This window comes from Sapajus apella, unplaced genomic scaffold, assembly GCF_009761245.1.
Source record: "Sapajus apella isolate SASKATOON/1434 unplaced genomic scaffold, GSC_monkey_1.0 scaffold83, whole genome shotgun sequence".
NCBI classification, from domain to species: Eukaryota; Metazoa; Chordata; class Mammalia; order Primates; family Cebidae; genus Sapajus; species Sapajus apella.
Genome location: NW_022437023.1, coordinates 6,613,773 through 6,634,943, shown reverse-complemented (window position 1 = coordinate 6,634,943; position 21,171 = coordinate 6,613,773). Strand labels below are relative to the sequence as shown.

Genomic DNA, 21,171 nt, shown 5'->3' with positions numbered 1-21,171 from the left:
GACAGGAGAGATCAAATGAATGAGTGGAATTAAAATACACATCCATTTGGCCGTCAGTTATTGTTTAAGCTGCTCGACCACCCAACTTCTCTAATTAAATGACATTGCAGTCCCCGCATAAAGGATGTGATGGATAAATTAGTACTTGGTAAGTGCTCTGCAGATGAGAATCACGGTGTGAGTAATGAGCAGGGTTTTTTTTCCTTGGGCTGGAAATGGCATCTTTTGTTTCCCCACTGCACTGTGAGTCACCTGGATTGACATTGCAGAAAACTTCCTCTCGCAAAGGAAGAGCAAGAGAGACAGTAGAGACAGACTTTTATTTGACTTACAAGGCAAATTAGGAAAGAGTTTGCATCCATCCACATCTATACAAGGAATTACATTCACTACCTATAGAAGCTGGTCATATTTTACAGGAATTTATACATTAAGACATCACATGGAAATGATCTTGTTTAAACATTCATGAAGAGCAAACATTCCCCAAGAGCACTGAAAAGAGAAATCTAGCTTTGTCCCTCCTGAGAGCTTGGCTTACCTCTCTGTTGGTGCATTTAACGGTCTGCATCAAATCCCTGCAGAACCGATGAGATGCTGGAGTTTGTCTGCCTTGAGGATGTGATGATTACTTTAGTGGGAGGAGCTTAGAACTGCAGGTTTGGAGGTAAAGTGTGAACTGCTTGGCAAGATCAAGCACTGGCTATCTGGGGTGAATTTTGCCCTTTCCTCAATGCTCCCATTGGCTCCCTTGCAAATAACTCAACTTTTTATACGTTCCAAACTGTGGCGAGATCTCTTTTCTTACCACATCTAAACATTCTCATTTAGATATGTTTTTCTTGTCCTGAATTGCTTTGACACAGCAATAATTAGTCATGCTACATTGTCTAAGCTGACTAATTACTGATAGTTTGGCAGGCCCCATCAGAAAGGTTGCATCACCCAATGTAAGTTAGGATCCAAGCTGATGGCTGTCACGCTCCTCATTGCACCCGAACGTAGAATGAGGTGCATCCTTTTCAGCCCTAACAGCACCGCACCCTCAGCTGTATCCCCAAATTGGTCACAGCTGAAAGAACAACATTCACAGTATGGATAGCAAGGTCACCTCTTCCTGAGGCAGCAGTGGGGGAGGAGGAGTGCGGGGAAGGAAGTTGGATACATTAGGGCAAAAATGGAGCCAGTGCTAGATAAGGTCCTGGAAAACAGGCTAAAATGGCCAAAGAAGAGAGAAAACTCTCTCCACTGAGAGATTCAGATATATAAGCAAAGTCCAAGAGACTTGGGGAGTTATTGGAAAACAATTATGCTTATCTGCTTCCTGCCAGTCTGTAGTCATTGGCAGAGTAGAAGTAATTATGGATACTGCAGACACACTGTGGCACTAAGTAAAGTGTTCAAAATTATACTGCTCAATAACACTTCCTTGTCTCGGCCCTCCATAGGGCCAGAGAGTTGATGTGGGCCAGAAGGTAACAGTGTAGGGGCATGGTAATGAGGTTGGCAGAAGTTTCTCACTTGTGCTATTTTCTTTCCCAGGGGAACTCACTCCAGCCACAAAATGGGGGGGAAATGTTAGAGTTGATCCTAATTTGGTTTCTGCTGAATGTTAAGCACGTCATTCACACAGGTAGGTGTCTTAGCAGAGTAAGCCTCTGTATTTTATTGGAGAATTTTTATAGTTTGCCTTATAGAAGCCAAAGCAGGGTCAGCACTGTAGATTAGAATCAATTCAACAGAGGGAAAATAAACCTTTGGAATAGATTTTGCCTTTCCTGAGCACGTCGCAGGCATTAGCAAATAATGGGAGCCCTGCCTGTGCATGGAGAGGAAGCATCTACCACTTAGACTCCCAGCCTGGAGTGTGTGGTCCTGTGACCCGCACAGTGGGTGTGATGATTCTGGAGTCATCATCTCCTAACTTTATGCTGCAATGCACAGAAGAAACATGCACACACATACACACACTGCCAGCACACAATATTCTTTCTTTGCAGAAGAAAGAAATGGGAGGGAATGAGGAGGGGAGGTCTTCTGTCTGTGAGCTGCTGGATAGAACACAGCCAACCCTAATAGGAGTGGCCAAGACCTTCAGAGCATGGATGGGAGCTGACTCTATTTTCCCTTCGTGGTGCTGTGCCATCTTTGCTAGGCTACAGTTGCCATTTGCTAGCTGTCTCCAAATTCAGAGAGTTCTAAAGAGGTAAAGGGGAGGTTCGAGACCTTTCAGGTTCTTTTAGTACACTCTGTGTGACTATCAGTGCAACTTTTCAAACACACACACAGGCATCAGAAAAAAATTTAAGCCAATCCATTAAAAGAGTGCTGGAATTGCTATCCAAAACGGTTCAGGTGCTGTTTCTATGCATATGTGTGCCCTGATGCATTTCATTTCTTAAGACAATGATGAATGAGGTACCAGAGTTAAAATAGGAAAGTACATCCTTCCCCTCTTCTCACCAGTATTAATTATAAAGGAGATGACACTTTCACCATCTGATGAGTCTACCTTTGCTACTGTATTTCCTCTTCAGTAGAAATTCCAGATAACACCACTGACTTTTACTTAGAATCTTGAACAGCTATTTATAGTTTTCACCTATCCTTCCCAGAGGCCTCAGTAGATTGCGAGGCAAAGGCTTGTCTGGGTCCTGGCCCAGCTCAGCCACCCTCTAGTGTTGTGCCCTTGGGCAAGCCACCTCTGCAAGCTTCATTCCTCAATCCTGCAGATCTGGCCAGGAGGGATCACCACGGTCTTTCTCTGCTCAGAGTCTCCCAGATCTCCAATGATGTGGTCTACAGCATGAGGCACACTGAGACCATCAAAAATCATCCCTGCAATCCAGAAAGTCATTTCATAGGGAAGGCAACTTTGCAATGTAAGTGGTTTGTTTCAATTCTGTGATTTAGTTGCTTGAAAGACTGAAATGGCAAAGACAAGTCGACAAAATACAAGCCCCGAACAAGTTTGAGGAAGCTGGCCAGAGTGCTGAAATCAGCTGCTGTTCACAACAGCCATCAGACCTTGTGGCTGCAAAGCTCAAACAAAAGCAGCGCCTACACCCTGCTGGTCAGCAATAGTACCCCAGGACAGAGGCAGCCGAGAGAGTTCTCAGCAAGCTCCAGGCGTATGGCGTTAGGCATCAGGCATGTAAACAGCTGGTGGAATTTCAGAGTACATTGCATTCGATAGTTCCCAGACCTGTTGGAGCCATATTTAGTTTAGAGCTTAGAAATAGTGCAGTGCCATTAGAATGACTATTAATAGCTCCGTGGGGCTTGGAGCAAAGAAAAGATTTCTTCAGTTCAGTATCTGGTATGTATTCATGAAGGAAAAACTTCCTCCATGTTAAAAGGCTTGGGTGTGGGGGTCTGATGAGCCTTCTCAAATCAGGAATCACCAGTTTCAGTTGAGAAGAGAACTCTACTTACAGTTTAAATCAAATGGTATGAGCTTCCCAGGTGCCTAACCAAGCACTTTCTTCCCTACAATCCCTATCCTCAGCAACTTATTTCACACATGTTATATCATTCTGTTTCTTTGTTCCTGTATAACATAATAATGATTCTCAAAATCCTCAGTTTATCCAAAGCTGAAACACTTGCACCAGAATTGTGCCCCACATCAAACCCACTGGTGCTCACCTTCACAAACAGACAGCAAACAAGGGGTGCCATTGGGAAGTCTGCCCTTGTCCTGGGGAAGCAGGAATGCGCCCCGGCCTATATGGTCTCAATCAAGGCAGCCATTCACACAACTCCTTTCTTTAACCTGAGGTTCAACTTCCCTATTAACATAGACATCACTTCACCGAAGCTGAAGTATAAGAAATTTTCTGCTTGATGTGTTTTATATCCTACTATTTTCCTTGCACATCATGGGCCTCTCTGAGGGGCACAGGAGAATGTCTGTGGTGAGGTTTTGGGGAGGGTTCCCACCATTTAAAAGGGAGAGAAAGGCCAACTCATAAAGGACTCTGTCAGACCCCTCTTCTCTCCCCAGAGGTCCTGACTCCCAAGAGCTCTCTCTTGCTCCAGAAACTTCCTTTGCATCCATGAACTCCTTGCCAGCCTCTCTAGGATGGCCGTCTGTCTGGGTATCTGCAGTGCTGCTGTGTGTCACCATGGCTGGGGGCTTCCTCGCCATGGCTGTAGAGCTGGATTGATAGGTTTCCCCATCCAGCCTTTCCGCTGTTCATTATTTGTGGGGGAGGCTGGCAGCAGGGCAAACCTTAATTAGCTCCGGTGTTAGCGGGTCAAATCAATGACTGCTGCACTCCCCCAAATAGCAACACCACAAGCATGATTTCACTCATTTCCATTAGATGGGAGAAATCAGAATTGCCTGTTTGTGCACACAGTCTATTCACAGCAATAAAGAAAAGTGAATGAAGTATATACAAGCTCCCAAGGGGGGCACTTCCAAAGGCAGGGGAAGCCTGCCTCACATGGTGATGATGGGGACTATTGGCTTCCCTAGGAGAGTCTCTTTATGATCACGTACCCTCAAGTTAGAGAGGATATCCAAATTCTCACACAAGAGACAGCATGTGGTCACACATAGAAAACATTTCCAAGGAAAGCTGGAGGCAATGTCTCTCCTGGCCCTCTGGGCTCCTGGAAGTGGCAGATAATCTACACCCACAGTCTGGACATTCCTAACATGCCCCTAGATGAACCCCAGATGATTCTTGAGCGTCTTTAAAACAGACTTGGGAGCTCATACCCTAGGGCTGGGCTCCCTGGTGGCAGGCCTGCCGTGATTCTCTGGGCATGGCAGGGGCAGGCACCAAAGCAACTCAAATACCTGGAGGAGAAGCGGGCATCTTCTCAATGCTCATTCTCACCACCACCTACAGCCATTTCCAGAAAAGGCTGCTGGCAGTGCTCCAAACAAAGCCCCTCAAAAAGAAACTGGGCAGTGAGATGAGGGCGCAAGCTGAGGGAAATAAGCAACCCAGACACACAAACAGCTTCCCTTTGAGAGAAGACGGAGAGGGGGTGCCTCCAAGTGATGCAGGCAGAGGAGGCTCCCATCACTCCAGCTGTGTTGGGCTGAGATTAGAAGAGCGACTTTCAGAACCACCTCCTCTTGCAAGCCCCAGTTTCACTAATAAGCCATTGACCTTGAGTTTGAGTCTGGGGTTGATGTGCAGCTCTGTCTAGGGGAACCCCAAGGGCCTGTGGCTTCACGGGAAGAAATCCTCCTCATTTTCACAGTGCTCGTTTTTCCTCTCCACTTGCCACTGTGATCAAATTAGGAGGCTGCTGCTTCTTGGAGAAAATGTGTCCATGGTCCCAGGAGGCACTGCCCATTTACCTGTCTGATGGGTTTGGGGAGGGAAAGCAGGATGTATGTGTGTGTGTGTGTGTCCCTTCCTTCCCCTGTCCCTGGGAGTGTCTCTCCCACCTGGAATGGCCACCTGGCCAGCAGCAAGGACCCCAGGGAGGTCAGACGCTGGAGTCTCAGCTGCAGGAGATCTGACAGGTGGCTGTGTACACGCTGCTGCCCACCGTGGCCCCACTGCTTAGGCTGCTGGTCGGACACTTGAGGGGCTTCATGCTGCTGTCCCTCTGGATGTGCAAGTGCTCCAGCCGCCAGCGCTCCCAGGTCTTCCGAAACTCCAGCTGGACCTTCCATGGGAAAAGGAGGGAAATGAAAGCCACCATGCAAACCAACTGCTCACAAAATTGCCCCAGTATTACATTAGTGGGGAAGGAAAAGAAATCCACTGCATTATATTAAGAGACGCAAGTCAAGGCCTTCGGGCGCCTAAATTAATATCCCAATAAAATTGTTGATCGTTGTCTCCTGTTTTCTGCATCTCCTCAAGAGAGAGATCAGGTTGATGACCTAATTGGTCTTTTCCATCTCTAAACGCTGTGATTCAGCTAAGTACCTTTTACAATCCATCACAGTATTATTTAACGGAAAAGAAAGAGAGGGAGGGTGAAATGCAGGGAGACAGGAGATAGGAAAGAGAAGAGAGACTCTGTAGATTGCACAATCCCAATTTTAGGTTGGATGATGGAGAAGGGGGACAGCAACCCCCAACCCTCCTGGAGTCTACAGCAGACCCTTCTATACTCCCTGAGGGCTTCCATCCAGGCCCCAGCACCTCACAGGGGAGGAGGGAAGGAAAGAAGGAAGGTGGCTGAGACGTGCAACAGCAGGGAGGAAGGGGCAGCCTTCTCAACTGATGCCATCCAGAGAGACTCTGCAGTGGCTATGGGGGTGCAGCCCAGGCGAGCTCAGTCAGTCAGGATTCCTGTTGTGCTGTGCTCTGACTTCCCCATCAGGAAAAGCCTCTCAGGAGGGCTGATGCTTGGGGGCCAAATTGCTGGGGCAGAAAGAGACAAATCCAAGGAACACAGTGGAACCCCCATCCCTTGAGGGTTTGTGGCAATGCTACGGCTCCCTGTGGTGGCCAGTGATTCTGGTCCTTGGAGGGGCCTGCTGGAACCTTCGTAGCTAGTCCTAGGGGGTCTGGACTGCTCTTCTGGGTGATGTTCCCATAAATTTGCTTTCCAGAGCTTCTTTGAAGTCCCCGCCATTCCCACACCAGAGTGTCTGGGGTCTGGGCCCTTCCCCTTAGGCCAAATCACCAAGAGGGCCAGCTGCCAGCAGCTGTGGATAAGGGGCTAATCCCCCCCACCAGCCCCTGTGCAAACAACCCTCCTCTCCTCCTCCTTTGTCACCCATCCAGCTATGCCCAGCAGGACGCCTGGTATGGCTGCATGCCATCCCTTAAAAGAACTTTTTCTGCACTGAGTAGAGCTGAGATGGATCAGAGGCTGCCTGCCAGAATGACGGCAGTATCCCATGCAGCGTCAGGAGCCCAAGCTTGGGTGGGGGAGGGAAGGAGGTTGAGCAGACACCACCTACGGACACCCTGTTGTTGCCAGCTCCCTGCCCAGCCGAGCCTTTGTGAAGAGAGTACATGCTGACAGCTGGAGTGGGGGCCCTGAGTCCAGTGGTGGCCCCCATTTGTGCAGCTGCAGGGAAGCCAGTCTTGTTTCATAGCCCTTCCACTGGGGGGCGACAGGGTAAACTGAGGCAAACCCCCGAGGAAACCACCTCAGAGACCAAAGAGGTTTCAGGGACACCTGCAGGACTTCTCGGAGCGCTGACACACAGTGTCTCCTTCTGCCCCCATCTCCCTCAGAACTTTTCCTGAACCTCTGCTGTGACCCCTGTAATCACAATTGTCCTTGAAAACCACCATTTATTGGGCACTTACTGCATGCCCAGCATTTTCCATTGATGATCTTAGTTAACTTTCACATCGACCCTGCAAAGTAGCTCCACATTTAAAGATGAGGAAACTGAGGCACAGAGTGTTTAAGTGTTTCCCCAGGTCGCTCAGTCAGGATTTGAACCTAGATCTGGCCTGATTCCAAGGCCCGGCTCCTAACCCCTGGCCTCCTGCCCGTGTGGCTCTTGAGGTTCTGCTTGTCCCTTGTGCATCTCTTCCCCACTCGGCTGGGAGCACCTCAGGGGCTAGGGCCACATCTTCCTCATCTCAGTGTCCCTGAACCTAGCACAGTGCCTGGCATAGAGCAGGTACTTCATACATGTGTTTTAAATGAGCCAAATGAATGAGAACGTAAATAAATGAGCATCTCACATGGGGTTCCTTCTGTTCCGCAGCTATGAAAATGAACCAACCAAGACCACACCAGGGGAAAGCATCACCCTGGAGGGTCCTTGTTCCTCAGAGAACTCTGCTGATGGAGTGGTGGACACAAGTCAACAGTGTCCATTGCACCTGTGGTAGACAGAGTTTCCCTGTTTGTCCAACACAATCACCATTTCCACCGCTGAAATCTAGAGGGGCAGGCCAGGGAGAAATGCCACTTTTGTCTTTAAAAATCCTGAGCACCTGGCCTGGCACTTAGGCCAGCACACTTCCTCCTCCACCACTGGATTGTATCCTCATCCCTGCCCTCAACCTCTGCAGTGCAGCACAATCCTCCTGGCCACCCTCTACAGCCAGCATCATGCCAGGCTCAGGATTTGGGGTGAACTGGGAAGCTCATTCACCTTCATTTACACCTGGGGAGACATAGGCAAGGGAGGCAAAATGACTTGCCCCAGGTCACACAGCTCTGCGGTGGCAGGGCTGGGACCAGCACTCAGGGCTCTGAGTCACCTCACTGTGGCTCTCAGGCACAAGCCACAGCAAAACCACCTTCAGGCCTCCTCTCCCTGTCCCCACTCCCGCCTGCCAGCAGCTGGTGCAGGCCTTGGCAGGCACACAGAACCAATATTCAAGCCATCTTTTCTCCTCAGGTCACAAGTACCTGGCATTGCCATGGCAACCCTGGGTCTGCAGAACAGCTCTTGTGGACAGAGGCCTCAGCCCCAGAGCCACTTGCATATTTTGTGGCCCGGTGACAATGATGTATCTGAGCTTGTGCCTGGAGCAGCCAGGGCATGAGGAGTCTCGAAGTGGGGTTAAAGGAACTGGGTGGTACTCTGAAAGGAGACATATTCTCCTGTTCTTGGAGCAGGGTCTCTGGGACCCCATGGCACAAGCATGGAAGATCCATGGGGAGATGCTAGCTGGAACCTACAGCCAGGCCTGGTCAGAGAGACGCAACTCTGGTGATTCAGGGTCAAGTTCTTTGCAAAGAACTATTTCCTTACATAAACATGTGTCTATCCCCTTACAAAGGTGGGCCAGCCATGGGTGGTGCATGAGGAGGGAGGTGATGTGACGACTGGGCTGGGGAGGATGGAATCTGGAGAGGCGGCTGAGCCAGGGGTCAGTGGAAGCTCTTTGTAATGGTGGCAGGAAAGCCAAGCATAATGTGTCTGCCAGTAGGGCTGCGGTGAGGGTATCAAAGGACAGAGGAGGGGGAATGGGGAAGTGGGGGGCTAAGGTGACAAGGTGGCAGCAGGGAGCCTGTCTTTCCCCACGGGCCTCTGCTCCTCATCCCTGCACAGGGATACATGCCACCCTGTCCTGTCCCCATCACTACTGGGCTGGAATGGGAAGCAGCAGAGCTCAGGGCTGGGTAGCACATCATCCAGCTGGCTGAGAACATTCCTGGAGGGAAGGCCACCCACAGAGCTTAGGTTTTTGCACTTCCTCGTTTGTGTCAGTTTTAAAGAAATTCAATGTGAGGATCTGGCCGTGGAGAAGAACCAGGGCTGCTGTGTCTTCCTGCCTCCTGTGGGTCAAGGGCCTACTGGGTGAGGCCCTTCTCTCCTTCCCTGCCCTACCCTCCAAACTGAGCCCATTGTGTCTTCTGAGATCTGCCCTGGGAGCAGCCAGAATCCCATTGCCTGGCCCTGCCTTCACCTCCCCAGCACTGGCTACCCTCAGATATTAAGTGGGATCTTGCCCCCACCACAGCCCACTACATCTACTGCCTTCTAGCTACTGAATTAGGGCTACTCATTTCACTTTGCTGAGCCTTGATGTTCTTAGCTGTGAATTGGGGATACCATTCACAGCATTGGATGTAATTAGACACTTTGAGTGTCTAATATGCAGTAAGCGATTAAGAAACCTTGGTTTCCCTCCCTTTTAGAGATCTGAGGGCCACGCCTCCCACAGGAAGCCAGTTCAGCAGAGGCAGGAGGAAGCCTCAGGGACAGGGGAACATCCCTCTCCCTTCCCTTTCACCCAGCCTCATTTTCTCTGCACAGCATCCTCTGAGATTCCCTAGGGCCCTGTCTCTGGGAATCACAATATTGATATCTAATAGTGATTGCTTACTGAGCATCTGGAGATGGTGGTGTGTGTTTCTTCATGCCAAGCAGCAGCTGTGAGGAGCTAGGATGGGCCTTCAGCGTCCCACCTTGAAGGAGGGATCTGTTCTCGGTTCTCCTTTCCCACCTTTTTCAGACTTTCTTAATCCTCACAAGAATCTCAAAGGTAGGCATTATCACCCCCACTTTGTAGATGAGCAAACTAAGATTTAGAGTGGGCATGTAAAGTCACACAGCTCATTAAGGGGTGGGGCCTAGATCAGACCAAATAAGACGCCAAAAACCGCATGGTTGCATCTTTTCTGCTACGTCACATTGCTTCTTTGAGCCATCTCATAGTTCCCTGAAATACCCAGGTCCCCACCCACTGCCCCCTCTGCATTCCCCACACCCACAGAAAAAGATAAGTCTTTGTTAATGTGCTGACTCCAAGATCCCTGAGCTCTGGGATTCCAGGCTTAGTGACACATAAGTCACACAAAGAGCCCCAGGTCTTTGAGGATCAGTGTCCCTGGGTCACCTGTGCCCCAGCCCCACTAGTGCAAACCCTCACCTGGGCCTGAACGGAGTGACAGTCCTCAGTGTCCTCCCAGACTGTGGGGTGGACTCCTCCCTGCTGGCGGTTAATCCTGTTGTGGACACTTCCCCAAGGGCCCCGGTGCTGCCCCTGCCATTATTATTTGTTTTCCCCTCTGGAAGGAATTTGGAGGAAGGGGCTGCTGTGGCATTTATGATACCCAGCCCAAAGATGAGTACCTTGGAGGAAGGAGCCTTTCCCAGCTGTCCACAAACACAGGCACGCCCTCCTCCCAGGAGCTGACCATCTCAGAGATGGGAGGGAGGCCTGCAGTCCTACAGGCATCTGCAGGAGAGGGTGTTGGGCCAGCAAGAACCCCCTTCTCCCACCCTAGCACCAGAAAGCCACCCCCTTCCCCACAGTGAGCCAGGGCTCTTGCCTGTGTGTATGAAGAACGAGGTGCTTCCTTCCTTAAGGCAGAATTAATTTGAGTCCTGGTTCTGCCATGCCACTATTTCCACACTACATCTTAGCCAAAAGTCTGAGAAGCGATGTGTGCCACTATTTCCAACCCAGGGCAGGTTTCTGATGCTCTCTGATCTTCAGTGTTCTCATGTATCAAAATGGGAAGATGAAATAAGAATTTCAGCAGGGTTTTTTTGAGGGATGTTGGGGTCATAATTAAATGAAATCATGATTATTAAAGCTCCAAGCATGTGGCTTGGGTATGCGTGTGTTGAATCACTTTGTAAGTGACAGTCACCACCAGCAAGCAAAGGGGGTCATTCAGGACCCCCTTAACATGAGGCTGGGTCTTCCCCAAGCTCATACCATAGGGTATGTCTGTACATGTACGTGTGTGTGTGTGTTTGTGTGTGTGTGTGTGTGTGTGTGTTCATGTGTGAGAGACCCACGCACAGAAAACCAAATCTGTGGACAAGATGCCTCCTCAACCCGAGGGCCTCAGTGGGGTGAGTAGGAGGTTTCAGCTGACAAGATTGATAGGAGTCCCCATTGCACAAGTCCAGACTGGCTGATGGTACCCACCCACCAGGGTCCCCACTGTCTCTCCTCAGAGCTTACCTCATTGTTGATAAAGCAGTATAAGATGGCCACCATCAGCCCCTGGAAATGAGAATCACATCAAGAGGCAGGAAACAGGAGAGAGGTCCCCTGCAGACTAGCCCTGGTCAGAAGCACTTTGGGACTCCATCCTCAATATCCCCCTCCTCAAATCCAGCGGCCCAGGGAGATCCAGGAATAGGGCAGGGGCTTCCCTCCCATTTCCTTTCTGGAGGAACAGCAGAGTTGCCCCTCTCTGACTAAGCCTGGCTACAGGCCTCAGCTAGCCTGTCCCTATGGGTCTCCCAGGCATGTGCCATGGGGTCCAGGAGACCCTGCTCAGAAGCTGCCCAGAAGCTGCAAGATTCTACAGCCAATGTACCCTTGAGGAGGCCTGACCCAGCGAAGTACAGTGACTGATTGTGGAGAATATTCCCCACACCCGCCCCGTCTGTTCACACAGGACACCCAGGGCTCCAGAGTTGTGTTCTGTGTGTCTGCACATGTCTGTAACACACACAAGCCCACATGTGTACAGGCATCTCGTAACACTCTTGAGGGGCAGGGACTAGTTTTTTGTATTTTTACACCCGCTTAGCATCCTTTAATGCTCATGGAGAGGATCAGTTCTTCTCTTTGAAAGTGTGATGCCATAACTCTGGTTTTAACGCCTCTGAGGCTCCGCTGTAAAACGGGGGCAACCCTGCGCATCTCCTGGGTTCTGTGAGGAGTGAATGCACAATGCATGTAAAGCACTTGGCAGGGTGCTCGCCACCCAGTAGATGGCAGCTGCAATGCCAGGCTGGGTATCCAGAGCTACATCCAGGAAGGCTTCTTGTCCCATGTGCTTACAGAGAAGACTCTGTATTGGGACACCTGGGGACACTAGTTCTGGCTCTGCTCTAACTAGGTACTTTGGTCAGGGATCACTCCCCCAGCTCTCAGCCTACTCTTTTTCATCTGCATGATGCAGGCTGTCTGTCCCACCCCCATTCTAGGACTTCACAAGCAAGTGCCCCCAGCCATGAAGTTACCTGGAAGGAGGTGAAGGAGAGCTCGGTGAACAGCTTGATGAAGCGCAGGGTCCCCCGGGCATGCTCGTCCATCACAAAGGCAAAGATGACCTCATGAGTCCCCAGCAGGGGGATGAGTGTCAGCGTGGACTTGGCAAGTCTGAGGGGCAGGGTGGAGACCTCTGGAGTCATTCTCTGCCGAGATCTCCTAAGGACTCTTCTCCCCTTTCTCTACCCTCCCCGCTTCCTACCAAGTCCTGACATCTGGGTCATGGATGTTCTCCCACCCCAAATACCCTGGGACAGGCTGCCTGGAAGGAAACAATAGATGTCAAGACCCCAAGAAGCCCAGGGGCTGCCCAGAGACAGGGCAAAAGCAAGGGTTTAGGGTCCCAGGCCAGGCCTGGGTGGGAGAAGAGGGTAGTGTAGGGCTCTAAGCTAAGCATCCCAGGATCTCTCTCTCTCTCTGCTGGAAGGAAAGGGACACCTGCTGAGGGTCCTCAGTAAAGCCCGCCCAGCTACATCACCTGCATTTGATGTCTGTCTTGCACATGAGATTGGCCTTCAGTTTGGCTACCACGATGCAGATGACCCGAACAAAGATGAGGAAGTTCACCTGCAGGGTAGCCGGGGATTGGCAGGGGCACGAACCCAGGCCTATCATAGCTGCCACCCCCATCCCTGACACCATCACTCACCCCAATAGCAAAGAGAATGGGCAGCCGGATAATGAGCCAGTAGTTCATGTTGGAGTTCCTGGTCCAGCAGCTAGGGAGGGAGAGAGGTGCACACGTGCCTTCAGCAGGACTCACAGGACCCCCAGCTCGGGTGTAGGCACAGCGGCTGCCGACGCTCATGGCCATGTGGAGTACCACACACACAGATCCCAGGAGCCACTCAACAAGCAGTCCCACCGACCCACACAGAGCCCTGCCAGTGCACAGCCACACAACACACACACACAGTCCAAATACACCATCATACACGGAGATGCCCACAGCCACAGCCTCTCATGGACCTACCAACACAGTCATGTGTGTACCCAGCATCATATACAAAATGACACAAACATGTCACTTGCAGATATTACAGAAAAACCTGCAGGAGAGCACCATATCCCCATACACCCAGTACCATTAGTCATCAAACAATCCTGGGGCAGGGGCAGAGGCAGGGAGGGGAGATGAGAGAACTAAATTCACATTCTAAACTGGTCCCCGCCTTTGTCCTCCTGACAGATGGGTGCCCCAGGTACCAAGGAATCCCATGGACCTTGAGAATGGAGACCTGGGCACACCTGCCCCCTTGCAGCAGGACACTCACCCCTCGTCCTCATACAGGTACTTGACAATGCCCCAGGGGACAACGAACAGTAGGGGGACACCTAGGAGAGAGAAAAAAGACAGAAGGGGAGAGGGGCTGGCGGGCCAGAGCCACAGTCCACACGCTGACACCTCTCCCTGCCCCAGGCCTCTCACACTTCCAGCCCCGCTCCTTGCCTGGCCTCAAACTAGGTTTTCTAGTTTTTCTCTGGGCACCTGGGAGAACAGAGGCAGCAGGAGCCCCATGCGACTCCCAGACTCTTCCTTACAGAGAGGTCCTCACCAGTCCCTCACCTCCTACATGCCAGGCACACTGTCAGGACTTGCCCTGAGGGTCCCAGCTGAGACACCAGGCCACAGACACCCAAGCAGTAGCGGGACCAGGCCATGCTGTGGGGGCAGCATGGTGGATGAGGCGAGGAGCAGGCAAACACTCGGCTGCTCTTTTTCTCTCTTGCTTCAGCCCACATTGCCCATCTGTCAGCCCCTTCAGGCACTGGATGTCCTTTCCGTTGCCTATTCCCTACCCCTGTGCACCTGTGTGTCTGCACGTGTGTGTAAATACCCACACACGAGCCCACGTGGGTGCAGGTATCTCATACCACTCTTGAGGGGTGTTATGGCCTTGGCAGAATCCTGGAATGGAGACAGGAGACCAGTCCTTGATGCCAACAGACCAACTAACTGTCCGCAGTGGTCTACAATAACAAGAGCTACAAAATACTACTTTCCACTCAGCTGAGACTTGACTTGTATGGTAGACAGCCTCTAAGATGGCCATGGGGATCCCACCTCCCGTGCTCATACCTTTGTGTAGTCCACATTGTGTCAGCATTGTTTTGTGTGACCCACAACATCTGGCAGAAGTGATGGCATGCCACTTCTGATTGTTATAAAAGATATTGTGGCTTGTTTTGCACATACTCTCTCTCTCTTTCTCTGATCACTTGCTCCAGGGGAAACCAGTTGCCATGTCCTGAGGGCACTCAGAAGGCCTGGATAGAGGCCTCTGCAGCAAGAAATGGAGGCCTCCAGCCTCCAGCCAGCAAGGAACTGGGGCTTCCTGCCAACAGCCTTGCGAGTGAGCTTGGACGTAGATTCTCCATCCCCAGTTAAGCCTTGAGATGATGGCACCCCTGGTGACAGCTGGCTACTTCTCTGTGAGTGCCCTGATCCTGGAAGGAGGTCTCAGAGAGAAGGGACAGCAGGGGGCAGGGATGCCCGAGAAGGAAGCTTCCGTATGTGGAGGTGGTTCAGGAAATTGGCATGGTCTTGCCTAGAGGGTTTTCTCTGTGAGATCCTGAGCCACAAGGTACCCAGCTAAGTTGGACAGAGATTCCAGATCACAGGAACTGTGAGATAACAATGGTTCATTGTTTTAAGTAGCTGAGTTTCAGGGTTAATTGTTATGCAGCAATAGAGAATTAATACAACTGGTTCCCAGTTTCTTGAGTGTAGAGGCTGGGCCTCACTCACCTTCAGAGCCTTAATGCCCAGGTCACCCTGAGAGCTCGATCTGTGTTGGTTCATTTAAAATTGGAGCGTCCTTCCTCACATGACATGAGGAGATGGATCAGGGGTTCAGAAGAGCACAGGTGGGGCTGGAGTTCAGGGCTGCAGTCCATGCCCACTCCCACCGTCCTCAATGGCTTTCTGCACTGGCTGCCTCCATGCCTGTCTCCACGGGCGCCTCCCTCAGTGTTGGAGATGTGTCTGAGATAGGTAAGTGTGTGCATATTAAGGTATGTAGATGTGTGTGTGAGAGTGTGGTGGCTGGAATATGCATGTGCACATGTGGCTTTGGGGAATCTCGGCCAGGAGCACATTTCCAGCACAGAACCACTTCACAGCCCTTCCTGTCACCATCATCTATATCTTTAGCACATCAGTGTCCACTCAACAGCAGCTACTAAGCAGGTTGTGTGCCTGGATCTACCATGCTTGATGATGCAGGGAAGGATAGAGAAAGAAAAGGAGCCCCCAGCTGACCAGCATTCTTCGTCAGCGCGCTCTCTCTCTCTCTCTGTCTCTCTCTCTCTCTCTCTCTCTCAGCCCATTTATTTTTACACAAATTAGACCTCTCAGCATCCATGGTGCTTTAGTAACAGGCCTTTATGGAACTGGACAAGGAGTGGGGTGATCTCCAAAGGCCCCAGCACATGGCACAGGCCCTGCCACATAGAAGATGCCCAGTGAGAATGGAATGAATGAATGGGTGAGTCAATAAATCAATGAGGGGAGGAAACTTCTCTAAACAAGAGCATGCCTATTGCCTGAACCACATATACATACAGAAGCTTCCTTCTCAGGCATCCCCACCCCCTGCCGCCCCTTCTCTCTGAGACCTCCTGGGATGAGGAAGGATCAGGGCACTCACCCATGTTATCAGCCAGACCTGGCAAGCTTCACTCATAGTCAGCATTTCCTTAACAAGGCCTTTTCAAAAAATAGGCACAAAGCCCTGCCACATGCAAGCATTACACACTCCCTGCTGGCTTCATCTTTCTCCCATTTAGAAAACGAGCAAGACAGGTTGGAGAAAAAAGCTCAAAGCAAGACACACAGAACCGGCTCCGGGAAGCAATGATTTCCTCATCCATCACTCGCCTCCCTCCTGCACAGCCTCCTTGTGGGTTTCTACAGGCCCCTGACTGCCTGGGGACTGCAGGAGAAGCTGCCATGCCCTTTGGGGGACCTCTCCAACTGTGCCAGAGTCCCAGTTTTAATTCTTCTACTTGCACACAAAGCTAAAAGTTGTTTCCCAAGGATCCCAGCTTGGGCAGGGCCTCCTGGCATCATGTCTGAGCTCCTAGCCACCTGTGAACCTGTCTCTCCCCATCCCGATTCCTCAGGAAGAGGTGTTCTGATTGCAGCAGGGTGTCCTCCAGGTCTTGCCCTTGTGCTCTCACAGACTCCGAACCCTGAGCTAGGGTGTGAGGTGGTAGGAAAAGGGCTGGTACTCCCTCCCCGACCTCCCACTCCGAGACCTCCAGGGCTGTGTGTCCCCACCAAACTCCAGCCGGCTAGCCCCGCTCCTCCGCACATATCACACATGTCCCTTGATTGTTCCTGCCCTCAGGTCGCCATGGTGACAGGCACTAACAGTGCCGATGCTATTTCCTAGAATGGACAGACGCTGTGCCCCACCCTGAAGACAGCCCTCCCTGAGCTCCCTCGTTGGTCTCCCTCCTCCCCTACCCCTAGTGAGCTGCAGGGCTCTCCATCAGCTCCAGCAGGAGGAAGAAGACTTGAGGAGAAAAGGCCAAGGAAGGGATTGGGTCCCAGGGGAGGAGAAGGAAGGCGAGGAGCAGGCCTACCTGCCCACCTGTGCAGAGGCCTGAGCCTGCTCAGGGGTGCTACAAGGGACTGAAGCGTTGCAGCCGGGGCCAGAGAACTGGGCATGATGGCCACGGGCCCAGAGCCTGGGAGTCGGGAGGCCTCGGCTACAGGGCCTGCTTTGCCTTTAAGGCCCTGCCTTCTCTGGGCCTTGGTGCCCTCAAGACACTGGTCACATTAAAATCTCTCAGGCTACTCTTCTCCGGGGAGTTATACAGAGCAAAGTTGCTGAGGAACACCAGTAAAAATAAATGAAGTGCAAGGAGAGGGGATGGAGAGGTTGAGAGGGCAGAGAGCACAGAACCACCAGGGCCGATGGCCTGAGGCAGCTTCCTGAAGAGGCAGCTGACACCCTGGTGTGAGAAGGATGCTCTCTGAACATTCCCGCATGGAGAACAGCCTTGCAAAAGCTCAGGGGAAGGGCCAGTGTCAGGGAAGAGGGGCAACTGGGGGAGAAGTCTGGGTGTGACTGAGCTGGGAAGTCCCTGGAGTTGGGTCGCAGGGGCAGCCATGGTCAGAGCAGCGTGAGGTGGGCGCATGAAGGAAGGAAGAGTGAATGAAGGAGTGGCAAGCAGGATGGGGGATTGTGTGGAACAGGAAAACCCACAGATTCAGTGGCAGATTAGGGAGGGCCAGAGGGCAGGGCCTATTTTTGGGGCTCCGTGGGCCCCTTCAGAAAGGCCTGTTGCATGTTTTCTCAGGGGCGAAGGGGAATCCCAGCACCCTGCCCAACCCCAGCCCTGCCCCTCATTAGAATCCCACGTGGTGAGAGGCAGAGGCACAACCAGAAATGTTCCAGCAAAAAAAAAGACACAGTGGTTCTTGGCAAACTTTTTTGGCTAGAACATTTCCAGCTGGGCCCCAGGCACATCCGTAGTCCACCCTTTCCTTGGCTGGCCTCTGGTCCCCCTGCCCCATCCTACTTGGCTCTCCTCTGAGCCCTCCTCTTTATCATCATGTGACAGAGCACCCTCAGCGTCCCTCCCCAGAAACCCCCCTGCCCTCTTGATCCCCTCTGCACCTTGAGGCCCAGGACTCAGCATTTCCCTTGGGCTCTTAAGGCCACATGACCCCATGTGGACAGTGCCATGACCTCCAGTGGTGGACGTGATAGTGGTAGAGGGTGGTGTTTGGCCACATGGGGGTGGAGGCTTCCATTAAGGGAGGTGAGTTATACAAAGGAGGGGAGGACCATAAGCCCTACAGAGTCTTAACAGCACAGGGGCAGAAGGCCCTGTGCCCAGGAAGAGGGTTACCCAGTGTGCTCTGCCCCTTGTCCAGCAGTGCGTTCCAAGTACCATGCTGGAAGAGGGGTCAAGGTCTCCCACACCCACGCCACAGGTCCAGGGGGGTGATGGGGGGTCTTACCCCAGCCTATGCTCACATAGAGCCTGAAGATTCGTTGCTCGGAGAAGACTGAGAAGGCCAGCAGTGTGTACAGGTACACGCCCTCCACCAAGAGCCAGTAGTAATTGGCCGCCACACAGTACTGCATGAGTAGAAACACCAGGCGGCAGCCCAGAGAGTCCTGGGGGCAGAAGAAGGGTGCCATGGGGACAACGGCTCTGCCCTCTGCCTCTCTTGATACCACTCCCCATCGTGTTCCAGCCACCATCCTGCCACGGTGAAGGCAGGAGGAGAGAGCTCAGGTGTCTGGCTAGGGCTAGTGCTAAGGGCTTTATGTGCTTTAGCTCACTGAATCCTCACTATCATGATTGGAAGAAAGTAATATCCCCCTGCAGGTGAGAAAACTCAGCCTTAGAGAAGTAAGTGAGTTCCCTAAAAGTATACAGATAGTAAGTGACAGAGCTGGGATTCAAACCCAAGTGTGTCTCCAAACACTACTCTTTGTGTCAGACTGAGGAGTCCCGAGGGCAGTGTTTCCTCCCTTAGACTGGAGGGTCCCAAGGTGAACTGCCTCTCCCATCAGACTGGGGGCTCCCAAAGGGCCAGCACTGGGCAGCTCTTGCCTTCCCGTGTGCCAGGCCTGGCTAGGGTGGCAGAGGCAGGCCTCCTCTGACCGCCCACCCCTCCCGAGGCAGTCCCAGATGCACTACACACCTGGTAGGAGAGGAGCTCATCCCACTGGTGCTGCCGGGCAGCCGTGCTATACATCCACTTGAGGGTTGCGTCCTTGATGAAGACGGACAGTGCTCGCAGGATGAAGGATGCAAACAGGTTCAGGTGGATGTAGTTCCGGGTGCAGTGCAGGTGTCTGAGGGAGAAAGCAGGGCCCTTCCCTGGCAAGGCAGCCAACGGTTCTGCTCTACAACCCCAGGCTCTCAAGCTAACACACACATGAGGCATTTCTGGCCCTGAGACTGTGCCTGTGTCTTCTTCTGTGAGTGCCCTTCGTCCTCATCATTGTGAAAATCCTTCCATCCAACTCAAATCCTGCCTCTCCATGAAGGCTTCTGCTGTGCAGTCACCGCTCCCTCCTCCCATCCACATTCTATCCTTCTCTCTGCAGCATCTTCTTTTACACAACATCATGCATAACTGAAGAGATTTATGTCTGAGATCAGTTTCCCCAATGGAGACTTTGCTTCTTCATAACAGGGCCCACATCTTAAATGACTCACAGATGCAGACCAGGACTAGGCACTTGGAGGGAATTCAGAAACCACTGGATAGAGTTTTAATATCCTTTCATGTGAAACTGTGTCACAAACTGAAAGTACAAGGGGTTTCTTAACCTAATAAATGCTATCTACCTTACTGGGAGCAAACATCAATCTTAACTGAGAAACTCTGGGAGAATTTCCTGTGAAAACAGGAACAAAATAAGGATATCTGCTATCATTGCTTCTAGTCAACATTGTAACTACAGATGCTGCCCACTATAATAAGGCAAGGGAAAAATGTACAAGAATTGGATATAAACAAAACGGTTATTATTTGTAGATGATAGATTATCTTCATAGAAAATCCAAGAGAATCTACAGAATCTACAGACAAATTATTAGAACTAAGACAGCTCAGCAACGTTGCTAATAAGTATGTTTATATATACGAGCAATGAAAAAGTTAATAGTAAATGTTTAAAAATAATTCATTTGCAATATTTTAAATAAACTACCTAGAAATGAATCTAACAGAAGATGGGTAACAGCTCAATGGAGAATTTTATGAAACTCACTTAAAATTATTAGAGAAGACTTAAATTAGTGGGAGGTAGATACATCACAGTCACAGATAGAAAGACTCACTATCTTGAAGGAGTCTAGTCTCTCCATATTAATAAAAATTCTAAGTTTTTTTTTTTTAATTTATTTTTTCTTTTTTTTTTCTTTTTTTCTAAGTTATTTTTAAAGTAGATCTTTAAAAACTTATAAAGAAGGGCCAGGCATGGTGACTCACACCTGTAATCCCAGCACTTTGGGAGGCCGAGGTGGGTGGATCACGAGGTCAGGAGTTCGAGGCCAGCCTGGCCAACATGGTGAAACCCCATCTCTGCTAAAAGTAAAAATATTAGCTGGGCATGGTGGCGGGCACCTGTAATCCCAGCTACTCTGAAGGCTGAGGCAGGAGAATCGTCTGAACCTGGGAGACAGAGGTTGCAGTGAGCCAAGATTGTGCCATTGCACTCCAGCCTGGGTCACAGTGCGAGACTATGTCTCAAAAAGAAAAAAAAAAACTTATAAAGAAGATCTGGGACTAAGAATACTCCAGACACTTCTAAAGAATCACGGAGGAGAGGCTTTTGCTATATGATTTCTAGTAAATCTACATTAGTTAAGGCACCATGGTATTGGGATGAGGAAAGATAAACAGCTTAACAGGAAAAAACTGCAGGTGACCGAAACCAACCCATGCAGATATGGAGTCTTGCTACATGGAAGGGCAGTCATTGCAAATCAAAGGGGGAAGGAAAGGCTATCAACAAATGGTACTCAGGCAGCTAATTCCATATATAGAAAAATAAAATGAAATCCGTTATTTGTATCATACACAAATATGAATTCCAAGCAGATCAAAGAACCATAAGGAAGAACAAAACTCTGAAGCTTACAGAAAATATAGATGACTATCTTTATGACACTAGGATAAGGAAAGATTTCTTTTTTTTTGAGACGGAGTCTTGCTCTGTCGCCAGGCTGGAGTGCAGTGGCATAATCTCGGCTCACTGCAACCTCTGCCTCCTGGATTCAAGTGATTCTTCTGCCTCAGCCTCCTGAGTAGCTGGGACCACAGGTG

General features: G+C 50.8%; 1 protein-coding gene across 2 annotated transcripts in view; it reads right to left on the bottom strand.

The window, feature by feature from the left end:
• Positions 1-301: 301 nt before the first annotated feature.
• The window catches only part of GLP1R (glucagon like peptide 1 receptor), a 44,448-nt gene continuing 23,578 nt past the window's right edge, over positions 302-21,171 (bottom strand). Inside the window, exons 6-14 of one of the 2 annotated variants that reach the window (XR_004261414.1) lie at positions 19,036-19,189; positions 18,343-18,502; positions 13,640-13,700; positions 13,015-13,084; positions 12,844-12,932; positions 12,338-12,476; positions 11,325-11,366; positions 5,414-5,637; positions 302-5,327 (exon numbers count right to left, since the gene is read on the bottom strand). Coding sequence is in view for 1 of the 2 variants with exons in the window: in XM_032253617.1 (XP_032109508.1) it covers positions 5,470-5,637; positions 11,325-11,366; positions 12,338-12,476; positions 12,844-12,932; positions 13,015-13,084; positions 13,640-13,700; positions 18,343-18,502; positions 19,036-19,189 (883 nt within the window). In the remaining variant the exon portion in view is untranslated. Of the gene's footprint in view, positions 5,638-11,324; positions 11,367-12,337; positions 12,477-12,843; positions 12,933-13,014; positions 13,085-13,639; positions 13,701-18,342; positions 18,503-19,035; positions 19,190-21,171 lie in introns of both variants that reach the window. The other variant, XM_032253617.1, reaches the window with a different exon arrangement.